Below are 25,619 nucleotides of genomic sequence, written 5' to 3' on the forward strand. Positions count from 1 at the left end.
AAAAATACAAAAAAATTAGCCGGGCGTGGTGGTGGGCTCCTGTAGTCCCAGCTACTCGGGAGGCTGAGACAGGAGAATGGCGTGAACCCGGGAGGTGGAGCTTGCAGTGAGCCGAGATCACGCCACTGCACTCCAGCCTGGGCGACAGAGCAAAAAACAAAACAAAACAAAAAAAAGACAGGTAGAGGCATTAAATAAGTATATGAGAAAAAATTGATAGGAGTTGGTAATAGATTGGAGATAGGAGTAAATGAGAATGTTTCAAGAGTAACTTTTTCCAATGAAATGGAAGGTGTTACTATTTTCTTTTCCTTCTTTTTTTTTTGAGACAGAGTCTCGTTCTGTCGCCCAGCCGGGAGTGCAATGGCACGATCTTGGCTCACTGCAACCTCCAAGAGATTCTCCCGCTTCAGCCTCCTGAGGTGTTGCTAGTTTCTTAGATTGGGGAATATCATCCATTTGAAAAAATCCAGATAGTGTAATCAAACTTGGAATTAAATTAAAGTCCTCAGCGTGAGTGAATAACCTGTATAAGTTCAGAATTACATGTTGGTGTATATATTTCAATTCTAATACAAATAGGTTTAGCCAAGAAATGGAGTGGTCTTTAGAAAAAAATAAAATGCTTCGAATATCAAAAATAAATTAAAATTGTGTACTAATGTAAAAATAGGTCTACATTTTTGTAAGCTTTGCTCATCAAGACTTTATCCGGTATTTGCTGAAATACTGAACCCCACCAAGACCTTAAGTAAATATAACCCTCAAACTTTAATCATGACATTATACACACAAACCAAAGGAAACAAAATCATTATTTGAAAGAAATTGTCGTCTATGGCCATACCACTCTGAACCCTCCCAATCTTGTGTGAAATAAATTGTCAAGAGACATTAAAATACTACATAGTTTTATCTTAAAGTTGAATATTTGAAATTACAAAAACAGAATTTAATATGTAATTTTATATGTTATGTACATGTGTCCTCCACAGAGCACTAAATAACACAGGACATACAGAGGTATACACAGATAAGGTAACAACAAATATTAATAATCATAAGTGCTTTACATAATTTATGAGAATGGTATGGTAATAATTGCAAGTTACCACACATGCAGCATTTGCTAAGCATACATGTGATAGTAGTTTATATAATTAGTTTAATAATCACAACACTCTTGTGAGGTTGGTACTATTATTATCACCATTTTAAAGATTGGAAAACTGAGGTACAGAAGGTTACGTCATGTAATGGTACAAAGTGGCAGAAAGAAATGCAACTAGCTAGCCTGCCTCCCAATTCTATTGTCTTTAAATTGGATTCTACTTCATCTCTGTCACTTAAAACCCTCGTTAATTTGGAACAATCATCTATCATTGTATTAACTCACATTTTTCTATAAAATTAGGCTATGAAAAATAATTATGTTCAAAGTTTTTTCCAGTTCTAATATTCAATTACCTATGAAATAGAATAACTAAGAAATTAAAATATTTCCAATTTAAGAGCAGGAAGGGGTCACTTGGCTAAAGCTGTTAAGTTAGAGATCATCTCGGGAAAGGACTATGTGAGGTGATACTTAGTGTGTGATAAAATTCTTATGCCAAATAGAGCATATATCTAGAATTAGGTGTTTTCTAAACTGATGGAGGGTACATTAGTCGAGGGAATTAAATTCTATGGATAATAACTGAATCCCTACTGTGTGTAAGTCATTATACTGACCACTGGTGGCTAGATCATTAAAAGATTTTGTCTTAAAGGAATTTACAGATCAGTAGGGGAGACAGACATGTAAAAGCTAGCCTTAAGGCAAGCCACAATAAAACACCTTGGAGATATAGTTGATAGCTGGTATGTGGAAGCAATTAATTTTGACTTCCTAGGAAAATATAGCCTTTATTAAAGAGGTAACAACTGTACTGTATGTTAAAGATTTTCTTTTTTAAAGATACAACTTGGATCAAACCTTCAACCTGAGAAAGCTCTCAATAGTTATAGAATAGGAAGAATATTCCATGCTAAAAACAAGTAAAACAAAACCCTATATATTCTCAGATTCATAACATGAAGGGATGTAGCAGGAGATGAAACAAATATATTTAAGAGTATTACATAGATGTCCTTGACTGTATGTGTGGAGCTTTCTTCCTTCCATTGGTAGGTTTTCCAGGAGGGTGAGGATCTGTTCTGACTCAGTTTCAGAATAATCATCTGGAACAGTGTGGTAGGAAATCTGTAGAAATAGCCAGATTGCCCAACATAGTTTACTGTAGTAGCCTAAATTATGGCAGCACATAGGCATGGAAAAGGAATTGGTGGTGGAAATGGGAATGCAAATTGGTACAGTCACCTTAGGAGACAGCTTCTCAGTTTCTAACAAAGATATCCATATTCATTCTATATGATCCAGCAATCCCACTCCTTGGTATTTACCAAAAGGATTTGAAAATTTATGTCATGTAAAAAAAAACTTAGCATGGATGATTATAGCAGCTTTATTAATAATGGCCAAAACTTGAAAGTAACCAAAATATAATTTCATGGAAGAATGAATAAATAAACTGTTACATCTAGACAATGGAATATTATACAGCACTAAAAAGATATGGGCTATTAAGTCATAAAAAGACATGAAGGAACTTTAAATATGTATTACTAAGTGAAATAAGCCAGTGTGACAAGGCTACATACTATACTATTCTAAACACATGCTATTCTTGAAAAGGCAAAACCATGGAGACCGTAGAAAGATCAATGATTGTCAGGGGAAGGAAGGAAGGAAGCAAGGGGAAGGGAAGCTAGGCAGAGCACAGGATTTTTAGAGCAGTGAAACTCTTCTGTGTGGTACTATAATGGTGGATATATGTCATTAGTACAAAACCACGAAATGAAGCACCGAGAGTGAATCCTAATGCAAACTACAGACTTTGGATGATAACAACGTGCGAATGTAAGTTCATTAATTGTGGCAGATGTATCACTTTGGTATGGGGTGTTAATATTGGGGCAGGGAAGCATCCGTGGGGACAGTGAGCATATGGGAAATCACTGTATCTTCCTCTCAATTTTGCTGCGTACCTAAAACTGCTCAAAAAACAAAATCTTTAACAAAAAAGATGAAATGATGATCTACAAATACATTTTAAAATAGCAATTGCCTAAACTGAACAATAATTTGGATGTATGCAGGTAAAGCAGAGGGAAAACAAACAAGACCGCAAGGTGCCTACACTGCTGCCTGTGAAACCTGAAGATGAATGGTGTGCATCACGATATAGCTGCCTCCAACACGACTAGATGCATGTTTTTGAGTGTGTGTGTTTGTTTATTAAAATAAAGATAATGGATTAGTTAATGTATTTTGGGATATGTCCAATTTGAAGTGCTTGTAAAAGATCCACTTTGTCATGTCCAGCTGATATCTGGAATGTCAGCTTGCTGCTTGGGAAAGAGGTTATCACAGGGCATTTAGCTTTGGGAGACAAGTATATATAGAGGTGATGATTGAAAACTTGAGAATAGATGAAAAAGAAAAGAAGTATATATACGTATTTGAAGAATGTTAATTTTTAAAGGGTGATAATTGAACAAGGGGCCAGTAACATCTCTCAGCCAACAGAGAAGTAGGATGGGAACCAGGGAAGTTTTTCATAAAAGGGTATAGTTGAGAGTTTCACAAAGATTAAGGACTTTTGAGTTTGACATGTAGAAATAGACTGATGGGATATCTAATTTTATATGATTTTAGTGGTGTGATGTGAGTGAAACCCAGATTATATTCTACACAAGATAGATAAATACAGATATAAATATAGAGATAGATATAGATCAATATGTGTATGCAGGCACTTAGATTGATACATTTTTGTCAATAAGGAAAATAATCAGAGTGGGATAGAAGCATGAAGAATTATATCTGGGAGTAGGGATTAGACCAGAACCTGGGGATGTTAAGAATGTTAATTGGGCAAAGGGAAGAAATTAGTCAGTGGAGAGAGATTATTGCATCAAAAAAGTGGAATAATGGGTGGAGCACAGAAATTGGAAGGAGTGCAGTCTAAGACAGGAAAGAAGAGTAAGAAGCATCACAGAAGAAAGGAAGGAGAACTAAAAAACAAAAGAACAATGAAAAGAAGTGGGGTGAGGATCAGAGGACTCAACTCTATGTGGGATTCCATCTTAATGACTTAAGAAGTACAATTATTCAGTGGTACTTTTAAAATATTGTTATTTAAAACTGTAATTCTCAAAATTGGCTGCATATTAGAACTGTTTCAATTTCTTAAATAAAATCTGTCTAAGTGAGCCTGTTATGGGTGGCCAGATTATTTAAATACAAACATCTTAGAATGAAGTGCTGGCATCAATACTTTAAAAGTTCCTCAGGCAGAATGCTAATATTCAATTATCATTGAGAATCACAGTTTAAGAGAATTGCAGGTGTTTGCGAATAGTGTTTAAGGAGCATTAATTGGATAGCTAGCTACCAGTATTTAAATCGACATCTTCAAAATATTAAAATCTGTATCCTGTATAGGGAGTAATTGTCTTTTCAAGAAAACTAGCAATGTGTCGACTGGTATTTGTGGAGCACGGTATTTATCTGTGTCAACCTACACGATTGCATTGACATCTCATAAAATGGTCTGCATGGATTGAAAAATGAAATTATCTTATGCAGTAGTTTTCCCTTAAACAAAATGTGTTAATAATGTGATTATACTTCAGCTCCAGTTATAGAAGACGATGTTGGTGCTTTAAGGCATCACTCCTCTAAGCGTTGTTCATGACCCATGTGTGTGAGAATCACTCCAGTCCTTTTTGCAAAAATCAAGTGTAAGAGACATATATAAAGTGAGAAGCTCAATTTATAACTGAGAACTTATAACAAGGATCTGGTTAAAACTTTATAACCAACTCATTTGCTCCTTGCAGACAGGGTAGATACTTAATAAGAAAAATACACTGTACTTAAAAAATTGAGTATGTGCTCACATCAGGCTAAAATAGTCTCATGGCTACATTGAAAATGACAATAATTAAAACCGATTGCCCAAGTGTCTCTTTTCTTGAAAGTGTTCATTGTCACTTTTGTTTCTGACACTTTCAGTCTTTGACATCAGTTTACTAACCATCAAGTAAACTGATGTATCCTGTGTCAGGTCAATGGGGAAAGGCAGGGTTGTGATAAGGTGTAGCATAGGGACCTATGTCATGACTCTTAAAGGGTATATGTAGATTAGAGTTCTGTATCAAGTTTCTTCGTTTTAAATATATTCTCCCAATGAGAACTATTTTGTCTAGGTTCTTGGAGGATGTTTTATAGTGAGACCATTCTTCTACCATATACCAGAAATGACATTAAAATACCAATTATAAAGCTTCATGCTGACACAAACAACAATCTATCTTCATAATCTGCAAAGTTCAGGGAAATATATAAAATGCAAGTCTTTAAAGGCAAGGAAATATCTGTTTTACAAAGAGATACATAAGGGAAATTAACTTTTGTAGACTTCAAATGAGAGAAATAAGCCTTTCATCCCCTAAGGCAAACATTTTTGAGATACAGTTTCTCCACATAATTGCTATGATTTTCTTAGTTACACTTTGTAATTCCCTGCTGGCTGTTTTTCTGTGTAAACTTACTTTCATTTCCAATTATGTCATTATAGAGATGAAAATCAGGTCTAATTAAATAAGAACATGACAATAATTGTCATTCTTTTATTTATGTAAACTATGATTTTTCTACCTGTGAAAAGGTGCTTTAGCAAAGAAAAGTGTAGTTCTCATGGTCCATCAATTGACTGGAACTGATAGTCATGTATCTACAGCTTCCCATTCTCTTATATCTTTATTCATTCATTATTACTTGTCTAAGGGTCTTCCTTTCTTTCATCTTCAAATAAGCATTTATTAAGTAGTTACACTATATTTATTTTATTTTATAATTTTAACTTTTATTTCAGATTCAGAGGGTACATATGCAAGTTTACTACCTGGGTATATTGCATGATGTTGAAGTTTGGGGTATGATTGATTCTGTCACCCAGACACTGAGTACAGTACACAATAGTTAATTTTTCAATTGTCCCTTCTCCTTCTCTCCCTCCACAGTAGTCCCCAGTGTCTTTTGTTGCCATCAGCAGCTACCGTATTAAACATCTACTATATGCCATGAACTATAGATACAGATGCCACAGATATAGAAATAAACTAGTTACAGTTCTGCCCTGAAATAAAATGTTTTAAAACACATGCATTTCGTTAATGTGACAAGTACCATACCAGTATATTAAAAAATTTACCATAGCAGTTTGAAACGTTTTTTCTCTTTACCAAATACACAGCAGAAGCTATTTACATATGGAATAAACATTCCGTTGAATTCACAGTCCCCAGGCTATCATGTCACCCCTTCTATAGAACTCAAGAAAGCATATCTTAATTCATAAATAAAAAATAATAGCATTGAATGATTTCTTTTTTCTTTGACATTTTGCTTGTTTGTTTGTTTTTTGTGTTTTTCTTTTTAAGACGGAGTCTCGCTCTGTCCCCAGGCTGGAGTGCAGTGGCACCATCTTGACTCACTGCAACCTCCACCTCCTGGGTTCAAGCAATTCTCCTGCCTCAGCCTCCCGAGTAGCTGGGACTACAGGCGCATGCTGCCATGTCCGGCTAATTTTTTTAAAAATTTTTATTTTAGTAGAGGTGGGGTTTCACCATATTGCCGAGGCTGGTCTCGAGCTCCTGAGCTCAGGCAATCCGCTCGCCTCAGCCTCCCAAAGTGCTAGGATTACAGGTGTGAGCCACCACACCCGGCTGCATTGAATGATTTCTAATTTTAATTAACAATTAATGCAAAGTTGGTGATGATTTATCCTTGGAATAAATGTTTACTGCATGGCTAATATGTCTGCCATGTGCTGGCATTATAGTGGCAAACAAGACAGCCAAAGTTGCTAAACTCCTGAGTTTTCCATTTGGAGTGAGGGAAAGAAGAAAATAAGTTAATTTCAGATATGGGCTATGACCTTGATGAGAAAGGAAAAGAGATAGAGAAAAAAAGTGTGTGTGTGTGTGTGTGTGTGTGTGTGTGTGTGTTTGAAATAACTTATTTAAGTGTAATAAGCACAGATAATGGTAAAAATAAGACAAATCAGGAATAAAGATGTTACCTGACTTACGTGTTTTCAAAGGTACCATTTACTATCTAATTTAAATTTTCTCTGCTGTAATGATTACATTTTATTTAGGTAACCAATATCTAGTGGGATTATGCATCAATTTACTAAGGCAGTTTTTTGTATTTAACTCCAGGTGAAATTTAATCAATTTCTACAGTAGTGAATAGTAATTTGAAGATTTAATATATTCAATATTTTAATAAAATATAAACTGGTCAAATAGCTATGCTTTTTTTTTAAAGTAACAACCAAGCATTTATTCACTTACTACAAATAGCTATGTTTACCTCTAATAACCAGTTAAGTCTCCTTTAGAGTCCATATAGATATGCTTTTATTTGTTTTTGTGTTGTTTTTGTTTTTGTTTTTGAGGTGGAGTTTTGCTCTTGTTGCCCAAGCTGGAGTGTGATGGCATGATCTCTGCTCACTGCAACTTCAGCCTCCCCCGTTCAAGCAATTCTCCTGCCTCAGCCCCCTGAGTAGCTGGGATTACAGGCACGCACCACCACACCCGGCTAATTTTGTATTTTTAGTAGAGATGGGATTGGTCAGGCTGGTCTCAAACTCCTGACCTCAGGTGATCCACCTGCCTTGGCCTCCCAAAGTGCTGGGATTACAGGCGTGAGCCACCGTGCCTGGCCGATATGCTTTCATTTGAAAAGTAACAGAAATTTAAAGTTATTTAAACTAATTATGCTATACAGTAAGTGTGAAATCAGTTTTTGTTTCTTAAGTAATTTCTTAATGAGCACATCGTATAATGCACATGTAAATAACAGCTTTGAGTGTATACTCATATTATGTGAGTAGTTACCTGTATGACACTGTCCCCAGGTCTCATGTCTGTATAAACATACACATCATAGGATATTTCAGGGAAGGTTGGCGTGTTATCATTTGCATCCATCACTTGAATATTGACGATGACTGGCTCACTTTCTTGTACACCATCAAATGCTGTTATCTTTGGGAGTAGAAAAAAACACTTAATAGAGATGTTCTGCAAATATAAGTAGTACAGAGTTTGCTCTTACAGTTTAACAAGTTTCTTACAGGTAAACTTACAATTTGAAAGGGTGCAAAAATATTTTGTTGATAAAAGGAGGTAATAAAGAAGTAGTATTACATATAGTAAAAGTGTTCTAATATGGTAAGAAGCAAGTATTGAAGATTTTGTTTTAAGATATTCAACTCCAGGCATATTTTAAATAATCAGATATGCAAAATATCATTTAAAGTGGGCCAATAACATTGCTGACTCTTAGGGTTAACTACAATTTAATCCTTAAAAACTTAATTGGAAAATATTATTTGCATTTACATAGTTTGTATACAATAGTTCCTTTTACAGTCAATATGTTTATACCATCAGGAAGGTAGACGTCCTAGATGTACATTGTATCACAGTAATTCACACAAGGGCAATTTTCAAAGGACTAAATGGTATCATTTAATTGTGATATTTTATACTCTATCAGTGTTGATAATGTATGTCATACATTATCAACATTTTAACAATTCCTGCCAAATCAGTGCTACAGCAACACCATCTTTGTCTAAATCCACTTTGTATCTAACTTTTAACAATCACAGAAACTTTCCTGGAAGTTCTGATTTTTTTCTATGTAGGCTTCTCCAGAAATAATTTCTATATATCTTGCTTAACTTGTGCTTTCTCTTAGCTCATCTTTCTCCTGTGTCTGATTCCAAAATTGGGATATAATTAGAAGTTACATTTTATCTTTATTCAACTGTCAACCCTACTAAACTTGTTATTTATGTGTTTGTGTGCATGTGTATGTATGTTTATGTGTGTGTGTATTTCCCTATCTCATGATAAATATTTACAATCACAACGTTAATAACCTTTAATTTTTCCCCCCCTTGATTAGCCTAACCCATGATTTATCTACCTCAGTGCTATTGACACCTTGGGACAGATAATTCTTTATTATTGGGGGCTGTTCTCTGTATTACAATTAGCAGCATCCTTTATGTCTACCTACTAAATGCCTATAGTACCCCTTCACAATTGTGACAAACAAAAATGCCTCCAGATGTTCCTAAATGTTCACTGGAGGGAAAATTTATTCCCTCTTGAGAACCACTGGCTCAACTTTTTGACTAAATTAAAAATGCAAGAACAACAACCTAAAAGGTTCTTTATGTCTCAAATTAAGACAATTATGACTGTTTAGCGAAGACTGAAATTCTCATTTTCTTTTTTTATTTTGAAAAGTTTTTCCTTCTGTGAGGAAGAATGTTAATATAGCTACACAAATTACAAAAAAAGAACTATACATGTAAATAATTTTTCATTGCTCTTCTCTCTGGTATTGAAAATAATGTATTTTTCCCCCAAGTCATTGACCTTTTCAGTTTTAACCAGACATCTCTTTCAATTCCATACAAACATACATACGTACATTCATACATACATATGTATATTTATACAAAAGCTCTTTACCGAAAAGGTGTAAGTTTGCTGTTCTTCCCTGTCCACTGGTTGAAGTAAGGTGAGGTAGCGAGTAATACCAGTCTGTGTGACGGTGAAGACTGAGGTGTAGTCATTCAGAAAAAGGTGAAGCTCTGGGTCTTTTGTCTTTGAAAAAAAATGACATCATTTCAAATGTTGAATAAATAATGTAGCCATTAGTTCATTACCTAGAAGTTAATGTTTGAAATTTATAGCAAAAATCCACAAGAAAGTATTAAGAATTTCTAATGATAAAAGATATTTAACTAGGTATTTACTCATTAATGATCTAAACTATTCAAAAGATGTTGACCTATATCATGGAATACAAAATACTGAAATACATACAGGTATAATCAATGTAGGAAAAAAGGAAAAAACAATAGAAAAACAGAAAGAATATAAAAACTCCCAATTAAATATATTCTTACTGATTGTTTGTTATCAATACCTTCCAAAATAGCACTGGACTGGAGAAATAAGAAATAAAAGCAAGAAAAGAAAATTGCAGTTCAAAATTTTAGCAATAAGATTTTATAATTACTTCATTTATAGTAATAAACTGCATATATGCATGTTACTATCTTGTTCTTACTTACAATGCAAAATAGAAATAAAATTGGTTATGTATTATTCATTACCTATATACATCATGCTTGGTCTTTCTTATTTTAATGCTGTAAAATTTTCCAAATGGAAACATGTTTACTGTAATTAAAATATTTTAGATAATTTGATTTAAAATATGCATGAATTTAGCAAATGTGTCTGATAGAAAAGTCTAGAAAAAATGATATATACTTAAAAAGGAAGGGATTTCAAAATTCAAGTTTGAGAGATAATCAATTTAGCATTGAAGACCCTTTGCAATTTCACTGCCACCGCTGAAAGAGAAGACAACATACTCTAGAGAAAGAACAGCAACATAAAGTAAGAAGGCTAGCACTGACGTCTGCATAGTAGGAAAGAAAGGCAGGTGGAGCAAAGAAAAAAGGAATATTCAGAGTGGACTATTATGAAGGCTTTGAAAAAGAGAAAAAGGAGTGATACAGGGAGGTAAGGTGTTGTTCTAGATTATACGACGTTTTAAAGTATGCACAGCATGATATGAAATGGATTTAATATCATAAAACACTTTTTTAAGTCTGATGTCAAGGGCTGAGGGAAGAGCAAAGAGAAGAAAATTGTTAAATGTGTTTAATTTGAAAATAATAGAACTCATAATTTCAAAATTTCTATGCAAAATACAAAAGTTGTAATGCACACTACTATAATAAAATGTGAACATGATTTGATCCACAATATACTTGAATCTGCCCATCTTTTAAACATGGTGATATGTGTAGATTTCAAATAACTTTGAAATAAATGGTTTCATTTGAACATAAAACAAGTTACGTATTCACAATATCTCATTCTGTAGTAGCTTCTATGTTCAGGATTTTGACTTAAGGTCACTGTGCTACATTTATCCTGGAAGAATAAGAAAGTAATGCTATAGATAATAATTCCGACTGGCGTATTTATTATAAAATGATAAAAAATATTGAGAAAAAGTTCAAGAGGCTTCACACTCTGATATTTTCAAACAGGCACTTTAGTTGTTTCTATTTCAGTGTCATGAACCCAATTACTCAGATAACTGGAAAGCGGGATATTCTAAAAAATCTAACGTGTTAGTTTTAAAAATAAATAATTTATTTATAAAAGTCAATTAGAAAATGCATGTGTCTATTTTGAATGATATTTTAAGGATTCTTATTTTACACTTTAGAGCGAATTGTGATTAAATTCAATTATTACTTTAGACTTGATAAAAAGTTTTAGTTAACATGCAGTTTCAGTCAAAGAAACTAAGTATGAATATCTGCCATTTGTTTTGTGTTTATCCTGGATTTACCTAATCACTGGGCTTTTAAGTACATATACACTTCTCTAAATGTACCAACAATGGTGCCATCTGGCATGCCTTAATTTATTCGGACCTTTAAACCCTAAATGCAAGCTGAGGAAGTTTTTCTATGTACCTTGTTTACCAAATATTTACTTTGTTCCTTTTGTTCAAATCTCATAATTCTCTACTTCCTTTATACCTTAATTCTCTCAATTTATTTTCTTCCTTTCAACTGTAACCTCTGTTAATAAATTTGTTAGGTATATTCACTCACATCTTCACCATGTCCTTTTAAGCATTTTTGTATGTCAAATATTTTGATAATGCAATATTTCAATAAGTATTGAGTTGTCAACTAGTGGGTCCAAATGTAACTGTAGTATAATATGTTTGTGTCACAAAGAGCACTTACTTTTTACCACTTTCAAGAAAACCTCAAGGTTTTGTTTGTCAAGTGCTTTTCATTTGAAGATAATGCACACATCAATACTCCATAAACAGACTTCCTTATATTGGATAACCAGAAACATTAAAGATCTTTTGTTAACTTAACTGTGTCAGTTTCTTGAGTGCTTTTATAATAACTAGCTAGAGAAAGATAACATTTCCCAGAACTACAGTGCATTTGTTTTTTGTGAAGAAGATAATGTATCACAGAAAGCTAGCACTATACATGGTATATTATAGCTCATTCTGTTTTGTATAGTTAATCTCTGATCAAAATATAACATTTACATTTACGTATATTTAAAGTAATAATCTTGTACATAAATGCTATTGGTAAATATCCTCGCATTAATTTAAGTACAAAAATTTAGGAAGCCAGATTTGGAAATGTTCAACAAATTGTCACTCAATGTTTAATAATTTATATTCATTTTTAAAGATAGTGCAAGTTTCAAGTGTTGTGTATATATTTATGTTCCAAATATTACAGCATATCATTTTATGAGTTTTATGAAAATTTTATGTAATATCAACATAAAACGTTAATAGATACATATCAGTACCAACTAACCTATGGTTTTGATTGACAATATTTACAGTTCAAGGTTTTGCTACTCTTCACAAGAAAGGTATATCAAATTTTTGGTAAGAAACAATGTGCATTTGAAGTCAAATATCCTTCTCTAAACCTCTTCATAAACTTAAATTCCTTCTTGTCAAGCTGCATTACAATACAGTTTGAATTTCACAAATATATTTGAATTTTGCAATTCCTAAAGAGTAACTTGAGTCAACACTTGTATATTTGCAACTCTTTTAATCATGTTAGAGTTAATAGCTTATAAGTTTCATAGACTAGGATGTATATGGACAAATAATGCTCTGGCTTAATATTCCAATAGGGGTAGTAGAATTTAGGTAGTTGTTGTGTCTGTAAGTTTATGTAAAATGAATTTAAGTGTTAAATCAATAGGTACACAGAGAGTTGATTAAAAACTGTTAATTTTCCTCTGACATTAGGTAATATTTATTTTACCCTAAAATATCCATTCAGTATATACCAAAAGTATGATATATTAATTCACTTATCTGCATATTATATTTTGAGAGGGTAAAATAAGCTCTGACATGCACACATAAAAACAGAAAAAAATGCAAAAGTAAATGCATATGAAAACACACGGGTAAACAAACGTATGAATATAAAATAAACAAGCATTCTATCATATAAAACTATGTTCAAATATGAGAGTCTACTGCTTAAACACTATCTTGGGGTTTCTAATGGGAATAAATACAGGATATCACAAACACACAAGACCATATGCATGCACATATATAGGCACATACAACACAGACATGTATAGACATATGTGCACATATATATGTATGCATATACACGAGCATACATATAAATGACAAAGCATAAAAGAAAAATGACAAAAAATGTTATTTCCTCAGCCAGTTTTAATTACTTGGTAGTAGTTGCCTGAGTATTTAGTTTCAAAAAATTCAATTTCAAACTTACAATGTTTTAGAAAAAATGCCATGATAAATTACCAATGTTTGTTGTGGACTGAGAAAACATTAATAATTAAGCAGTCTTTGCCTCAGTTGACAATTAAATTTGGGTTTTACAAAATTTCATAGTACTATAAACAATAGATTATATAAATATTTTTACCTTTTTAACTTTAAAATATTTTTAAATTTTAAACCAATGAAGTAAGTATATTTAAATTTATATAAAGTATTTGTAGATATCCTTATAAGGGATAATGAAGTAATACCTACATGTTTTAGTGAAGAAGAAAAAGAACAAGGAGATAAACCACAGCAATTAACAAAAGAACAATCACAAGCTTAACACCTAGTACCTACAGGAACTCCACTGGGTGGAACCTATATGCAAAGTAAACACGAAACAAATATTGTAAATGTAAATGATCACAACCGCGCATATGAAGAAAAAGCAAACCACTTCCAGCACACTAGACTGACAATTTTTTTTCAGAGTATACAATTTTTTATTAGCAGTGTGACCCACATATAATGGAATAACAATATTTATGAAGCATATAAATACTTAACTGCTTTCTGAGTATATTGAATTAAATATCAAAGATACCTCTTCATATTAAAATAACTTTATGCAGAAGAACAAATGTACACGAAATTATAAATTAATAAGTATCTTTTTACAAGCCAAATGAGTAATCTTTATTGATTATTATTCCTTGTCATTTTCTTATGATCAGAATTCCATAATCAATTTTTAGCATCTCTGACACTGAAAACCTGATGGTCTCAGACATGCCTCTTAAAACCTTGTGCCTTACCTATTCTATTTATATTGTGGGTTATTTTGAAATTATGATGTGGTACAAGTACCCTAAAAAACATACTGTATAAACGGATGTGATTCATATGTGTATACCTGTATATGTATGTGTGTGTGTGTGTGTGTGTGTGTGTGTGTGTGTGTATGTATATGGGTATATGTCTACATCTATATAGCTACAAAAAAGTAACACTGGTGCAAATGTTTTTCTTTCCTTTCTATTCAGTATTACTGCGGCCCTTGGAATTCTCTCTTACTTAAAATCTGCACTGTGAATACTATCACAACTCACATTCCTGGCTACTGTTTCTTAAAACGTGGCTTCACTTTCCACTAAATTAAAGGGAGAAACGCAACTTAAATTTGAAGCAAATGGACCCAACTTGTCCCCTTCGTGGCATTTACCATCTGAAATAGCCATGCTTGAAGCAACTCTTGAGAGCCAAGAACAGTAATGACAACTCCCACTTTTATGCTCTAGGCTTAATCTCTAATACTACGCTGATATTGTATGAGGTGGCACTCTCTCAAAGAGTTTATCCCCATAATGATTATTGTCACTAATTCTGACACTCAAAAGCAACAGGATTTTGTTTTATTTTGTTGAATTACGGTCCCAATTTGTCATCTAGTCTGCAGTGCAGTGGCGCAATCATGGCTCACTGCAGCCTCGAACTAGTGGGCTCAAGTGATCCTTCTGCCTCAGCCTTCCAATTAGTGAGACTACAAGCACGAACCACCATGCCTGGCTAAGTTTTTTGTTTATTTTTGTAGAGACTGCGTCTCCATACGTAGCCGAGGCTGGCCTGGAACTCCTGGCCTCAAGCAGTCCTCCAGCCTCACCCTCCCAAAGTGCTGAGATTACAAGATTGAGCCACCACACCCAGCTGAGAGTGGCATGATTTTACCTTGTAGTAAAATGCATGCCCATAAACTAAAAAGGCTTTAAAGTTTTCTTTTGATAACACAGATCTTTTGAAAATCCCAGAAATGAACTAATTTACTTTATAAAAATAAATGGTGCTCGGTCTGTAAAAAACAGATTAATCAGAAGGACATAAATCCATCTTCTAATATATGAATGACTATTTCATAGATTTATTTTGTGTGCTGGCAAGTGGAAGATTTAAGGAATAACGGATGAATTGCAAGAAAACTGGTTTCAATTCAGTGTGAGGAACAGCTTTCTAAGAATTAGAGTTGTTCAAACATGGGATAGGCCATCTTGTGAAATACTTAATGGAACATCATTAGGATTTTTGAAGCATATGTTAGATAACCTCATTCATTCAATAATGACTGAATTTATGAGTTTATTGAAGAGTTCCTAAACCCTATTAAGTGCTGGAAACTGTGTTAGTTCTTCAGCATACAAAAGTTGCTAACATATAGGACCTATTCTCAATAGATGTAAACTCATGAGGGAGAAAGACATTATTTTCAAGTTGGAAGTATAGCATTAGAGAAACGCATTGAGCGGGGCATGCAACTAAAATTGGATAATGAATACTGTGGAAAGATTCTTGAATGAAGGAATGCCTGAGGTGAGTTCTAAACTCTGAGTATAAGTTATCCAAGCCAGCCTGTGCAACAGATGAAAGATTTCAAAGCCTAGAACATGTAATGAGCAAACGTTAGACAAGATGTAGCTTGGCACATGCAGGAAACTATAAGCAGTTGCCAAATGTTATAGGTGAATTAGGAAGTTTCCAAAATTCAGGCTGCAAAAATGTTCAGTTATCAAGATATGGAAAACTGCGTGAGCTTAAATTTTCTTCTCTAGAGGAACAGGAATAGGTGTCATAAAAGTATATCAGATAGAAATGTGGACCAGACACAGTGGCTCATGCCTGTAAATCCCAGGAAGGTGGGTGGATCACTTGAGGTCAGGAGTTCCAGACGGTGAAACCCCATCTCTACAAAAAATGCAAAAAAAAAAAAATAGCTGGGCATGGTGGTACAAGCCTGTAATCCCAGCTACTCAGGAGGCTGAAGTGGGAGAATCACTTGAGCCAGGGAGGCAGAGGTTGCAATGAGCCTGGATCGTGACATTGCACTCCAGCCTGGGTGACAGAGAGAAACTCTGTCAAAAGAAAGAAAAGAAAGGCAAAGAAAAGAAAGGAAAAGAAAAGAAAATAAAAGAAAGAAATAAAGGAGGAGGAGGATGAGAAGGAAGGAAAGGAGAAAGGAAGGAAGGAAGGAAGGAAGGAAAGAAGGAAGGAAGGAAGGAAGGAGGGAAGGGAGGGAAGGAAAGGAAGGGAGAGAAAAAGAAAGAAAGAATCAATGCAGAGAAGGAAGGAAAGCAGGAAGGCAGGCAGGCAGAAGGAAAGAAGAAAGAAAGAGAGAGAGAAAGAAAGAAAGAAAGGGAAAGAAAGAGAGAGAGAGAAAGAAAAAAGAAAGAAAGAGAGAAAGAAAGAGAAAGGAAGGAAGGAAGGAAGGAAGAAAGAAAGAAAGAGAAAGGGAAAGAGAGAGAGAAAGAGAAAGAAAGAAAGGAAAGAAAGAAAGAAAAAGAAAAAAGAAAGAAAGGAAGGAAGGAAGGAAAAAGAAAGAGAAAGAAAGGAGAAGGAGAGAGGAAGGAAGGATATAGTTAGATGATAGATTTGAGCTTTTGAATAAATCACTCTAATGGCCCTGCAAAAGATAGATTTGAGTAAGAAATCAAGAGAACAAGAACATTAGGAAGTAATTCTAGTAACAGACCAATAGGGTGGTGGTTATAAGGATAGAGAGAAGAAAAGAGATTAAATAAATAATTAGGGGACAAAATAGGAAGATCTGGAAGATTTCTTAGTTGTGGTGAATAAAGAAAACATAAAAATCAAGTAAGACTTCTAGGATTCTAGGTTGCATAGCACAATAAAACATCTATCAATTTCTGAGAAATGGGTTCTAGGAGAGGATTTCATACAGTATTGGAAGTTTAAACTATTTCTAATATTCTATGAGCTTATTTATATTTTATATATAGAAACTACATATGATATTTTTAAAACTTTTATTACTAGGAGACTAGGCATACTTGTTCACTCTCTGGACACCTAATGACAGTCACTCACCATAGATTATTTTAGAAAGGGGGTGAGTCTAAGTAATAAACAAATGATCAATTATGCTGATTAATTACTTGACACTTTTACAAAAGTCATGAAGCATGCCACTCTCCACGTACATGGCATCATCTCAGGGAAATTTTCTCTCCATGCCCTTTCCTACCAGTCCCAACTAAAGACACATGCCAAGGCAGCAATGATTGCTACCATATAGATGACTGGACAAGAGGAGGCACCTGATGAGTATGAAACTCACAATGTTATACAGCTATTACATGACAGAACCAGGAGTCAAGCCAAGATCTGTCTAAATCCAAAGCCCAAGCTGCCAAAAACACTTCAGAGCATTTCATAGACTAACTGGTACTGTAAATCTCCAAGAGTTGAATTATAAGTAGTGTTTCTCAAAGGTTTTAGACCCCTGAGCTCTCTCCACTTTATTTCATCAATGCCCTGTGAGTACTACTGTCTTTTACAAAGTTACTTGGAATACAATTTTAACATTTGTAATTTAAAAGTGAACAGACAATCCAGACAAGTACGGGGGCACACAGGCAAGCATAGGGCTTAGTGTGTAACCATTAGATAATATGAACACACTGAGAAAGTATAAATACATAAATTTTGCTATTGTGTAAACTTAAAACTACTTAACTTTAGATTTAGATTTTTCTAACCACCAGTTCTATTAAAGTATGACCTAAGCTATCATATATTTTCAAATTGATTAGTCACTACTTAAAATATGAGTCTGTATTCAATTGAAAAGCAAAATCCACGCTAAAATTTGTGGGACATTAGTAGATCTACAAAATACATTTGCTCAGCCTGGATCAAAGTTATTAAGGTGACTCTAGGTGTTTTCTAGTGGGGATTCAGTAAAGACTTTTTTCCTGTGACTCATGAAACCCACTATATGTCAGAGAATCCCTAAATTCTCTTGACTGGCATATGAAACTGTGTATAGATTAATGTGTTCACTTTTCTAGGAAAAGAACCTAGAGCATTCTTTAGCTATCATTATAGTCAGACTATGATCAAAGTATATAAAATATAGAGTGCTTAAAATTGAGAACTTTGTTTTCCATAAACCTTGGCTTAAGGTCCATTTCTACTGTTTACTAACTCTTTGATCATAGTAAGGCATTTAAACTAGCTTTAATATCCCTTTCTGAAATATGGATAATTGTATCTATCATGTTTGTTGTGAGATTTAAGAGAATTAATGCAAGAAGAAAGTATTTACTATATTGTTTGACATGTACTGAGAACTCAATGACAGATATTGTTAAAACTTGTGGTTTAAGAAGACACTAAATGTGAGAGACCAGGAAAGATTGAAAAAAAAAAAGCTGGAATGGAAAAAGAAAACAAAGCAAAGAGAAATAAAAGAATAAAATAAAGCATCTGGTGGGAAGAGGTGGAGTGCCCACAAGAATTGTCATAGCCTCTGCGGAGTGTTACACAATTTATTTAGAAAGAGAAAAAAAATCTGAAAGTGCATTCCTAATTTCCTAAAGTGATTATAAAGCTATGTGTAATGAGATATTAGGGAAGATTCTAGAGCTCTGCTGCCTTATGAGTGACATGTGAGTATTTATATTTAACTTCATTAATATTAAGCAAAATTTAAAAGTTATGTTTTTAGTCCAGTTAAATTTTAAGTACTCAATAGCTATATAAGGCTAGTGGCTACTATGTCGGACAGTACAGTTACACAGTAATTCCATCATCACAAAAAAATCCATCTATCTAAGAGCAAGCACTGTTAAGGGAGAAATGAACGAGTCAAGACTTACATAACAGCACGTAAGAAATCCAACTATCTTTTACATATAGTTATGCTTATAATCCAAACACAGTTGGATTTCTTACTTGCTGTTTTATATATGTGTGCGTGTGTGTGTGTGTGTGTGCGTATACCTGTGTATGTATCTCTATCTATCTATCATCTATCTATCTATCTATCTATCTATCTATCTATCTATCTATCTATCATCTATCTATCTATCTATCTATATCTGTGTGTGTATGTACACCTGTGTATATGTCTATATATCTATATAGACATATACACAAAACATATGTATACATATTTATGCACTGAGGATACTGTGGTAGTTCACAAACTCAAAGGAAAATCCTTGGGAATTAGAATACCTCTGGAGAACTTAAAACTTAAAAGACAGGGACTCAATGGGACTCTCTTTTCTGTGTGTATCTCTCAGGCTTCATTCTCTCCCACTGATAATTAGCTTTCTCATGATGTCAGCAAATGTGGCTACAAGGGCTTCAGATTTACTTCCACTTCTCTAATACATGATGCCAAAGTCTTTCAGCCCTTCTGTTCGCCATTGTAAATTCCCAGGAGGATTCTGGCTAGCCTGGTATAGATTTTCTGTCCCTTTATAACATTCACTCTGGCTAAGGAGGTAAAGTGTTCTGATTTGCTCAGCCTGGACCATTTCCCACTCATGTAGATAGTGTGAGTACGAGAAAAACAAAGGACAATGATTTGCGGAGTGAAGCGTTAGCATCCACATAGTCACTGGCAGAAGTCTGAATGGGTCAGCTGCCTCAAATATATTTTATTTAATAACGATGCCCTCAGACTTGAAGAAAAGTCTCTCAGAATCACAATCTAGGGGTGCTTTCATGATTTTTTACTCATGTAGTAACACCATTATTTTTGCTTTATCAACAATTATATAAAACAATTCTCAACATATGTTAATAAAAATATTGCCCTCGTCATTTAATAAACATCCAGTAAAACATTCATTTTCTTACATATACTGAATATCTGCAAGCTGAAAAGGAATAGTTACTGAATTCAAAGACACTTTTTAAAAATATCCATGTTTTGGAATTAAATTATAACACTACAACTCACTTATAGTGACTTAATTCTCTCTTCTTTAGCTTATGTAGCCATATCGTTGTCATATTTCCCATTAATGGAAATATGAGATTTGTTACACAAACAAGAGCAAAATATGTATTTAACTTACATCTTCTATGTCCTTGTCCAGAGCTACTATTCTTAAAGGTGAGGTCAAATTGAGACTGTCCGAAATGGTTGCTCCCACTGGGGCAGATTCCAGGATATAGCCTTGATAACTGGGCATTGTGAAATATGGGCTTTGATTGTTTTCATCCAGTATTTCAATGTGTAGACTGGCAAAGGCAGGAAGAGGATGACCATTGTCTTGTTCAGCCTAAAATTGAAAACAAAAGAAAATATTTAAAAAGTATATGTCGTGCTATCTTTTTGGAGTTTCACTTTTCATGCAATATATAGGGTTCTGATTTTAATTAATATCATTACATAAGGAAAAATACTTTAAAGGGACATTTGGAAATATAAATGAGGAAATGAAAATCCAGAGAGGCTTAATTGCTTCAGTCTTCTGTTTTAAAACCCATTGTATATTTTAAAAATTCACTGTAATAAATTATTATTATTATTTTATTTTATTTGAGATGGAGTCTTGCTCTGTCGCCCAGGCTGGAGTGCAGTGGGGCGATCTCGGCTCACTGCCAGCTCCGCCTCCCAAGTTCACGCCATTCTCCTGCCTCAGCCTCCCGAGTAGCTGGGACTACAGGTGCCCGCCACCACACACGGCTAATTTTTTGTATTTTTAGTAGAGACAGGGTTTCACCACGTTAGCCAGGATGGTCCCGATCTCCTGACCTTGTGTTCCGCCCGCCTCAGCCTCCCAAAGTGCAGGGACTACAGGCGTGAGCCACCGCGCCCGGCCAAATTATTGTAAATTTTATTGAATACAGTAGGAGAGGTAATGGTGTTTAAATACATTTAGTCAGAAAATTGCAAATGGAGATACTTGAGTGTACCACTGATAAAACATTTAAATAAAAGACAGAAAAAAAAGTAACACAAATAAAGAACTATCGTATAGACTTTGTCTCTTCTGTGTCTTCTCATTTTACACTAATGTTTAAATCTCTGCTATGGTCTCTGCTGTTGTACCCCCCAAATTCATAAGTTGAAATTTTAACCCCAAAGGTGATGGTATTAAGAGGTGTGGCATTCGGAAGGTGATAAGGTGGTGAGGGCAGAGCCTTCATTAATGGGGTTAATGCCCTTATAGAAAAGGGTCTAGAGAGCTCCTTTTCCCCGCTTCCCACCAAGTAGGAACAAGTAAGAAGGTGGAACCACCCTCTATGAGGAAGTGGGCCCCCACCAGAAACCAAATTTACAAGAGTCGAATTTCCAGCCTCCAGGACTGTGAGAAATAAATGTTCCTTGTTTATAAGCCATCCAGCTTATGCTGTTTTGTTATTGCAGCTCAAAGAAACGTAGACAATTCCCAAATAATTCATAATTCTATATAAAATTAATAGATTAAAATTATATTTATTGCCCACTGAACGTCCCCAAAAGCTTCTTAAAAGGAACAGAAATAACAAATTTCATTGTAATGTTGTAGAAACTGTGAATTGCAATATTAACTAGAAATGTTTTTCAAGTAAAATTAATATTCTTATGTATAAATTTTCTTTTCTTTTCCTCCCATTAAGTTTAAGAAGTTCATAAAAATTTCTATTTCTAATACATTTTCTTACAAAATCTCTACATGGTCATGCTGTGCATAGGAAAATACTAACCATAGATTTTCTGTTTTTTAAAAAATATATATTTTATTATATATGTATTGGAAGGTTTAATTTAAAGGAAGATTTCATCACAATTGACTTCCAGAAAATCTCCTCCAACTTTTATGAGAAAACATGGATATAATTTAATAACATATACATTTATTAAAATGAATTCAAATTCTATCTTTAATTTTTGTTGATATGTTTTCCCCATTGTGAGAAAAGTTGTATTTTTAAATCAATTAAAATGAAAATAAAATATTTGATATTAAACTCTGGTGTGATTTTCTAGACAGATAGTGACAGTACTTTATAAGTAGCTCAGCTAGAGATCTCTAACTGTTAAAACGTGAGGAAAGAAACTCGGTCTCTAGAAGACAATTTTTCACTTCCTTCTAATAGTAATTTAACGTTTTCCTCTGTTAAAAAGGTAGGTAACGAACTACAGTGATATTGGTAGGGATTGCTGACTTTTCACCAAGAAATATTACAATATATTTTCCTTCATATTATTTATATTGAAGATTTGTTGAATTATTTATGCCAATTACTGATGTGAAATTATGCTAATTAATAAACCCATATGGAGGTAATGTCATATAAGGCATTGATTAAAAAACTTATATTTGATTTTTAATATATTGATATCTCTATTTAGATAATATGCTAGATTTTCTTAGTAATATTACATAGTTTATCTTATGCATTTAACTTTTCATTTGGCAGCAGAATATCAAATTAGCCCATGGCACAAAACGCTTTGAGATCCTGCTCTGCACTAAGAAGAACAGTACTGGAATAATGTTTGGTCCTGTCTAGGATCATGTATCCATCTCACATAACCAGGCATGCTGCTAACACCATCAGTATGGATGAGGTGTTTCTGCATCTAGCAGTTGTGATTAATTTGTGCTGAGCCATGGATGTTCTTTTAGGAGTTCCCCCTGTGACACACATCAGACTTTCTGGAGACAGCTGACCAGGGCAAGAGGCACGGTCTACTCCTGGAAAACATTGTTTTTTCACTGTTTAAAACTAATTGGTCCATATGGGCTTCCAACCCAATGACTTTGAAATGATTTAAGCAGGAATCCTCTGCTTCACTCTTATAGGCTCAGAGCAGTTCATACATGCAACGCATTCTGAACAGATTTTTTTCTCTCTTTCTTTTATCTCTCTCTCTTTCTTTTATATCTAATTATTCTAATAACCAGCATGTCACATCCAGGACATAATAATGCTATGAAAAGTCATAAATTCTAAAACTTTTCCTCTTTCCCCAATGAACACACCCAAACACACCAATATATAGGTGGTGCGGAGGATGAAAAAGCAAAATTGTATAATAATGAAATAAGCTTACATTTTACATTCAGATCATATATTGTTAGCTTTTACCGCCAGCTGTGAAGCCAGTAAAAATATGTATTATTTGGATGATGAAAACAAAGTGATTCAATGAAAAGAGAAATAAAATTCAAATTAGATCTATGAAAATAATCTAATTCTTAACTTCCTTGTATCTATAAAAATAACATATAAAGGCTTTGCCCATTTTTACTCTAATATTAATTTAGAGTTAATAATGATTAATATTTTTGGATTGCTTCTATGTATTTTGTTCTACTTGAGGTGTTTCAATTTGCTAACCAGATACCTGTCTCCAAAGCCCACTTTCTTTATGCCATTTATCTGTCCAGATGTGAAAATGTATATTTTTGAACTGATGGAAAAAAAGAAAGGTTAGTTTTATATTCAAGGCCACGTAGGTTGTAAGTAACATACAGAACATGGGCCCAGACTCAGGTCTCCTGATTTTTAAGAGGCTACACAGGAAGATTCATCATATGTTTCTCAAATTTACAGAATGCAAATGAATCTTGAAAAGCAAGATAGATGGGACAAATTAGTAATAGGAAAAAATATTGAGATAAATACTTCTGTTAAGAGTTAAAATGTTGAATTTAAACAATAATAATAATAATAATAATAATAATATACTTTGCTCTTTAGTGGGCCCATGCATCAAAACTCTGATCCAATTATCTTTTCTTCCATATGATATAAATAAGGGTTCTCAAAAATCTGAATTATTCTGTTCCCCTGAAAACCGTGGTGGATGAAATGAGAAATATTTTAAAAACAGCTCAGTTGGAACAAGGTGGTATTTTAAAAATAATTTACTTTCATAAGGTAACCTTATTTATATCTACAGAGTCTACAGCTATGAGTTAAACATTATATTTAAATGCTAGGTTTTGTTTGAAAAGCATCTGGGCATGGGTCTCATTTTCAGTAATGAGATCAAAGTAAAACTAAAGCCAAAAAAAAAGAAGTATAAAAAGCACACTATTTTGTTACTTTGGAAGGCAAAACATTGAAAAAGACAAACCACTCCATCTTCAATACTGAAAAAAGGAAATACTGATAATTTCTGAGCCCCTTGTAACAGAGGACTGAGACTACAGAATAACTTTGTTCTTGCTAACTGGTGGCAAACAATTTAACAATTTCATAATCTCTAATATGAAACCTTTCAAGTAGATTCAACAATTTAAAAAAGACAATGGTAAAGCTTATCAAATTATTTATCATTTAAATAAATTCTAGGATAGAAGAAAGAAATCATGTTTTCCAGGAATTATTTATTGTGCATCTAGAGAGCCCACTTTTTTTTTTTTTTTTTTTTTGTCTTTTAAATTCTGGGATACATGTGCAGAATGTGCGGGTTTGTTGCATACGCACACACGTCCCATAGTGGTTTGCTGCGCCCATCAACCCATCATCTACATTAGGTATTTCTCCTAATGCTATCCCTCCCCTAGACCCCCACCCTCGACAGGCCCTCGTGTGTGATGTTCCCCTCTGTGTGTCCATATGTTCTTATTGCTCAACTCCCACTTCTTAGATCTCAAGTGCTCACCTTCATCTGTATTCACCCTCCCAACTTTTCTTAAACCCACTTCAATCATACTTTTGCCTCAGCCACTCAAAGCCAGCTGCTTTTGTCAAAATCACCAATGCCTTTTACACTGCTAAAAGCAATATTTATTTTCAGTCCTTATCTTACTTGACCTATCTTTGGCATTATTCACTATCCTTTCACGGCAACAACTTCTCGATTCGCTTCCTATCTTACTATCCATTTTTTCTCATTCTCTTTTGGTGGTTTCCCTTTTTCTCCCCTACTTCTTCATTTTTGAGTGGCCCAGAAGTGAGGAGTTACTTGTCTTTTCTTTATACTCACTCCCTTGCTCAATCTAGTCTAATCTCATAGCGTTAAAAATGTCAGTACTATTATGACTCCTAATTTTAATCTCCAACCTGGATTTCTCCTCTGAATTCCACAATCCATATCCGACTGTGTACTTCATAACACTGTGTAAGTATCTAACAGACATTTCAGATGTAAATACCTGCAACAATGAAATTCTGATTACCCTCCACGAACCTCCTCTACTCATGATCTTTTCCACTTTAATGGCAGCTACATACTTACAGGTACTGAAAACAAGAAACTTGGAGTCACCTCTTGCTTCAGTTGATAGATATGGAAAAAGTGAAAATCACTTTTTTGAAAATTGAATTTGAA

At 33.9% G+C, this 25,619-nt stretch overlaps 1 protein-coding gene across 1 annotated transcript in view; it reads right to left on the minus strand.

Annotated features, from left to right (window-relative positions):
• The window catches only part of PCDH15 (protocadherin related 15), a 979,523-nt gene that overhangs the window by 374,376 nt on the left and 579,528 nt on the right, over positions 1–25,619 (minus strand). The window contains exons 11-13 of the mRNA XM_030809305.1: positions 20,419–20,625; positions 9,667–9,801; positions 8,014–8,163 (exon numbers count right to left, since the gene is read on the minus strand). Coding sequence (XP_030665165.1) covers positions 8,014–8,163; positions 9,667–9,801; positions 20,419–20,625 — 492 coding nt within the window. The remainder of the gene's footprint in view (positions 1–8,013; positions 8,164–9,666; positions 9,802–20,418; positions 20,626–25,619) is intronic.

The sequence above is a fragment of the Nomascus leucogenys genome, chromosome 3 (genome assembly GCF_006542625.1).
Source record: "Nomascus leucogenys isolate Asia chromosome 3, Asia_NLE_v1, whole genome shotgun sequence".
Classification (NCBI taxonomy): Eukaryota; Metazoa; Chordata; class Mammalia; order Primates; family Hylobatidae; genus Nomascus; species Nomascus leucogenys.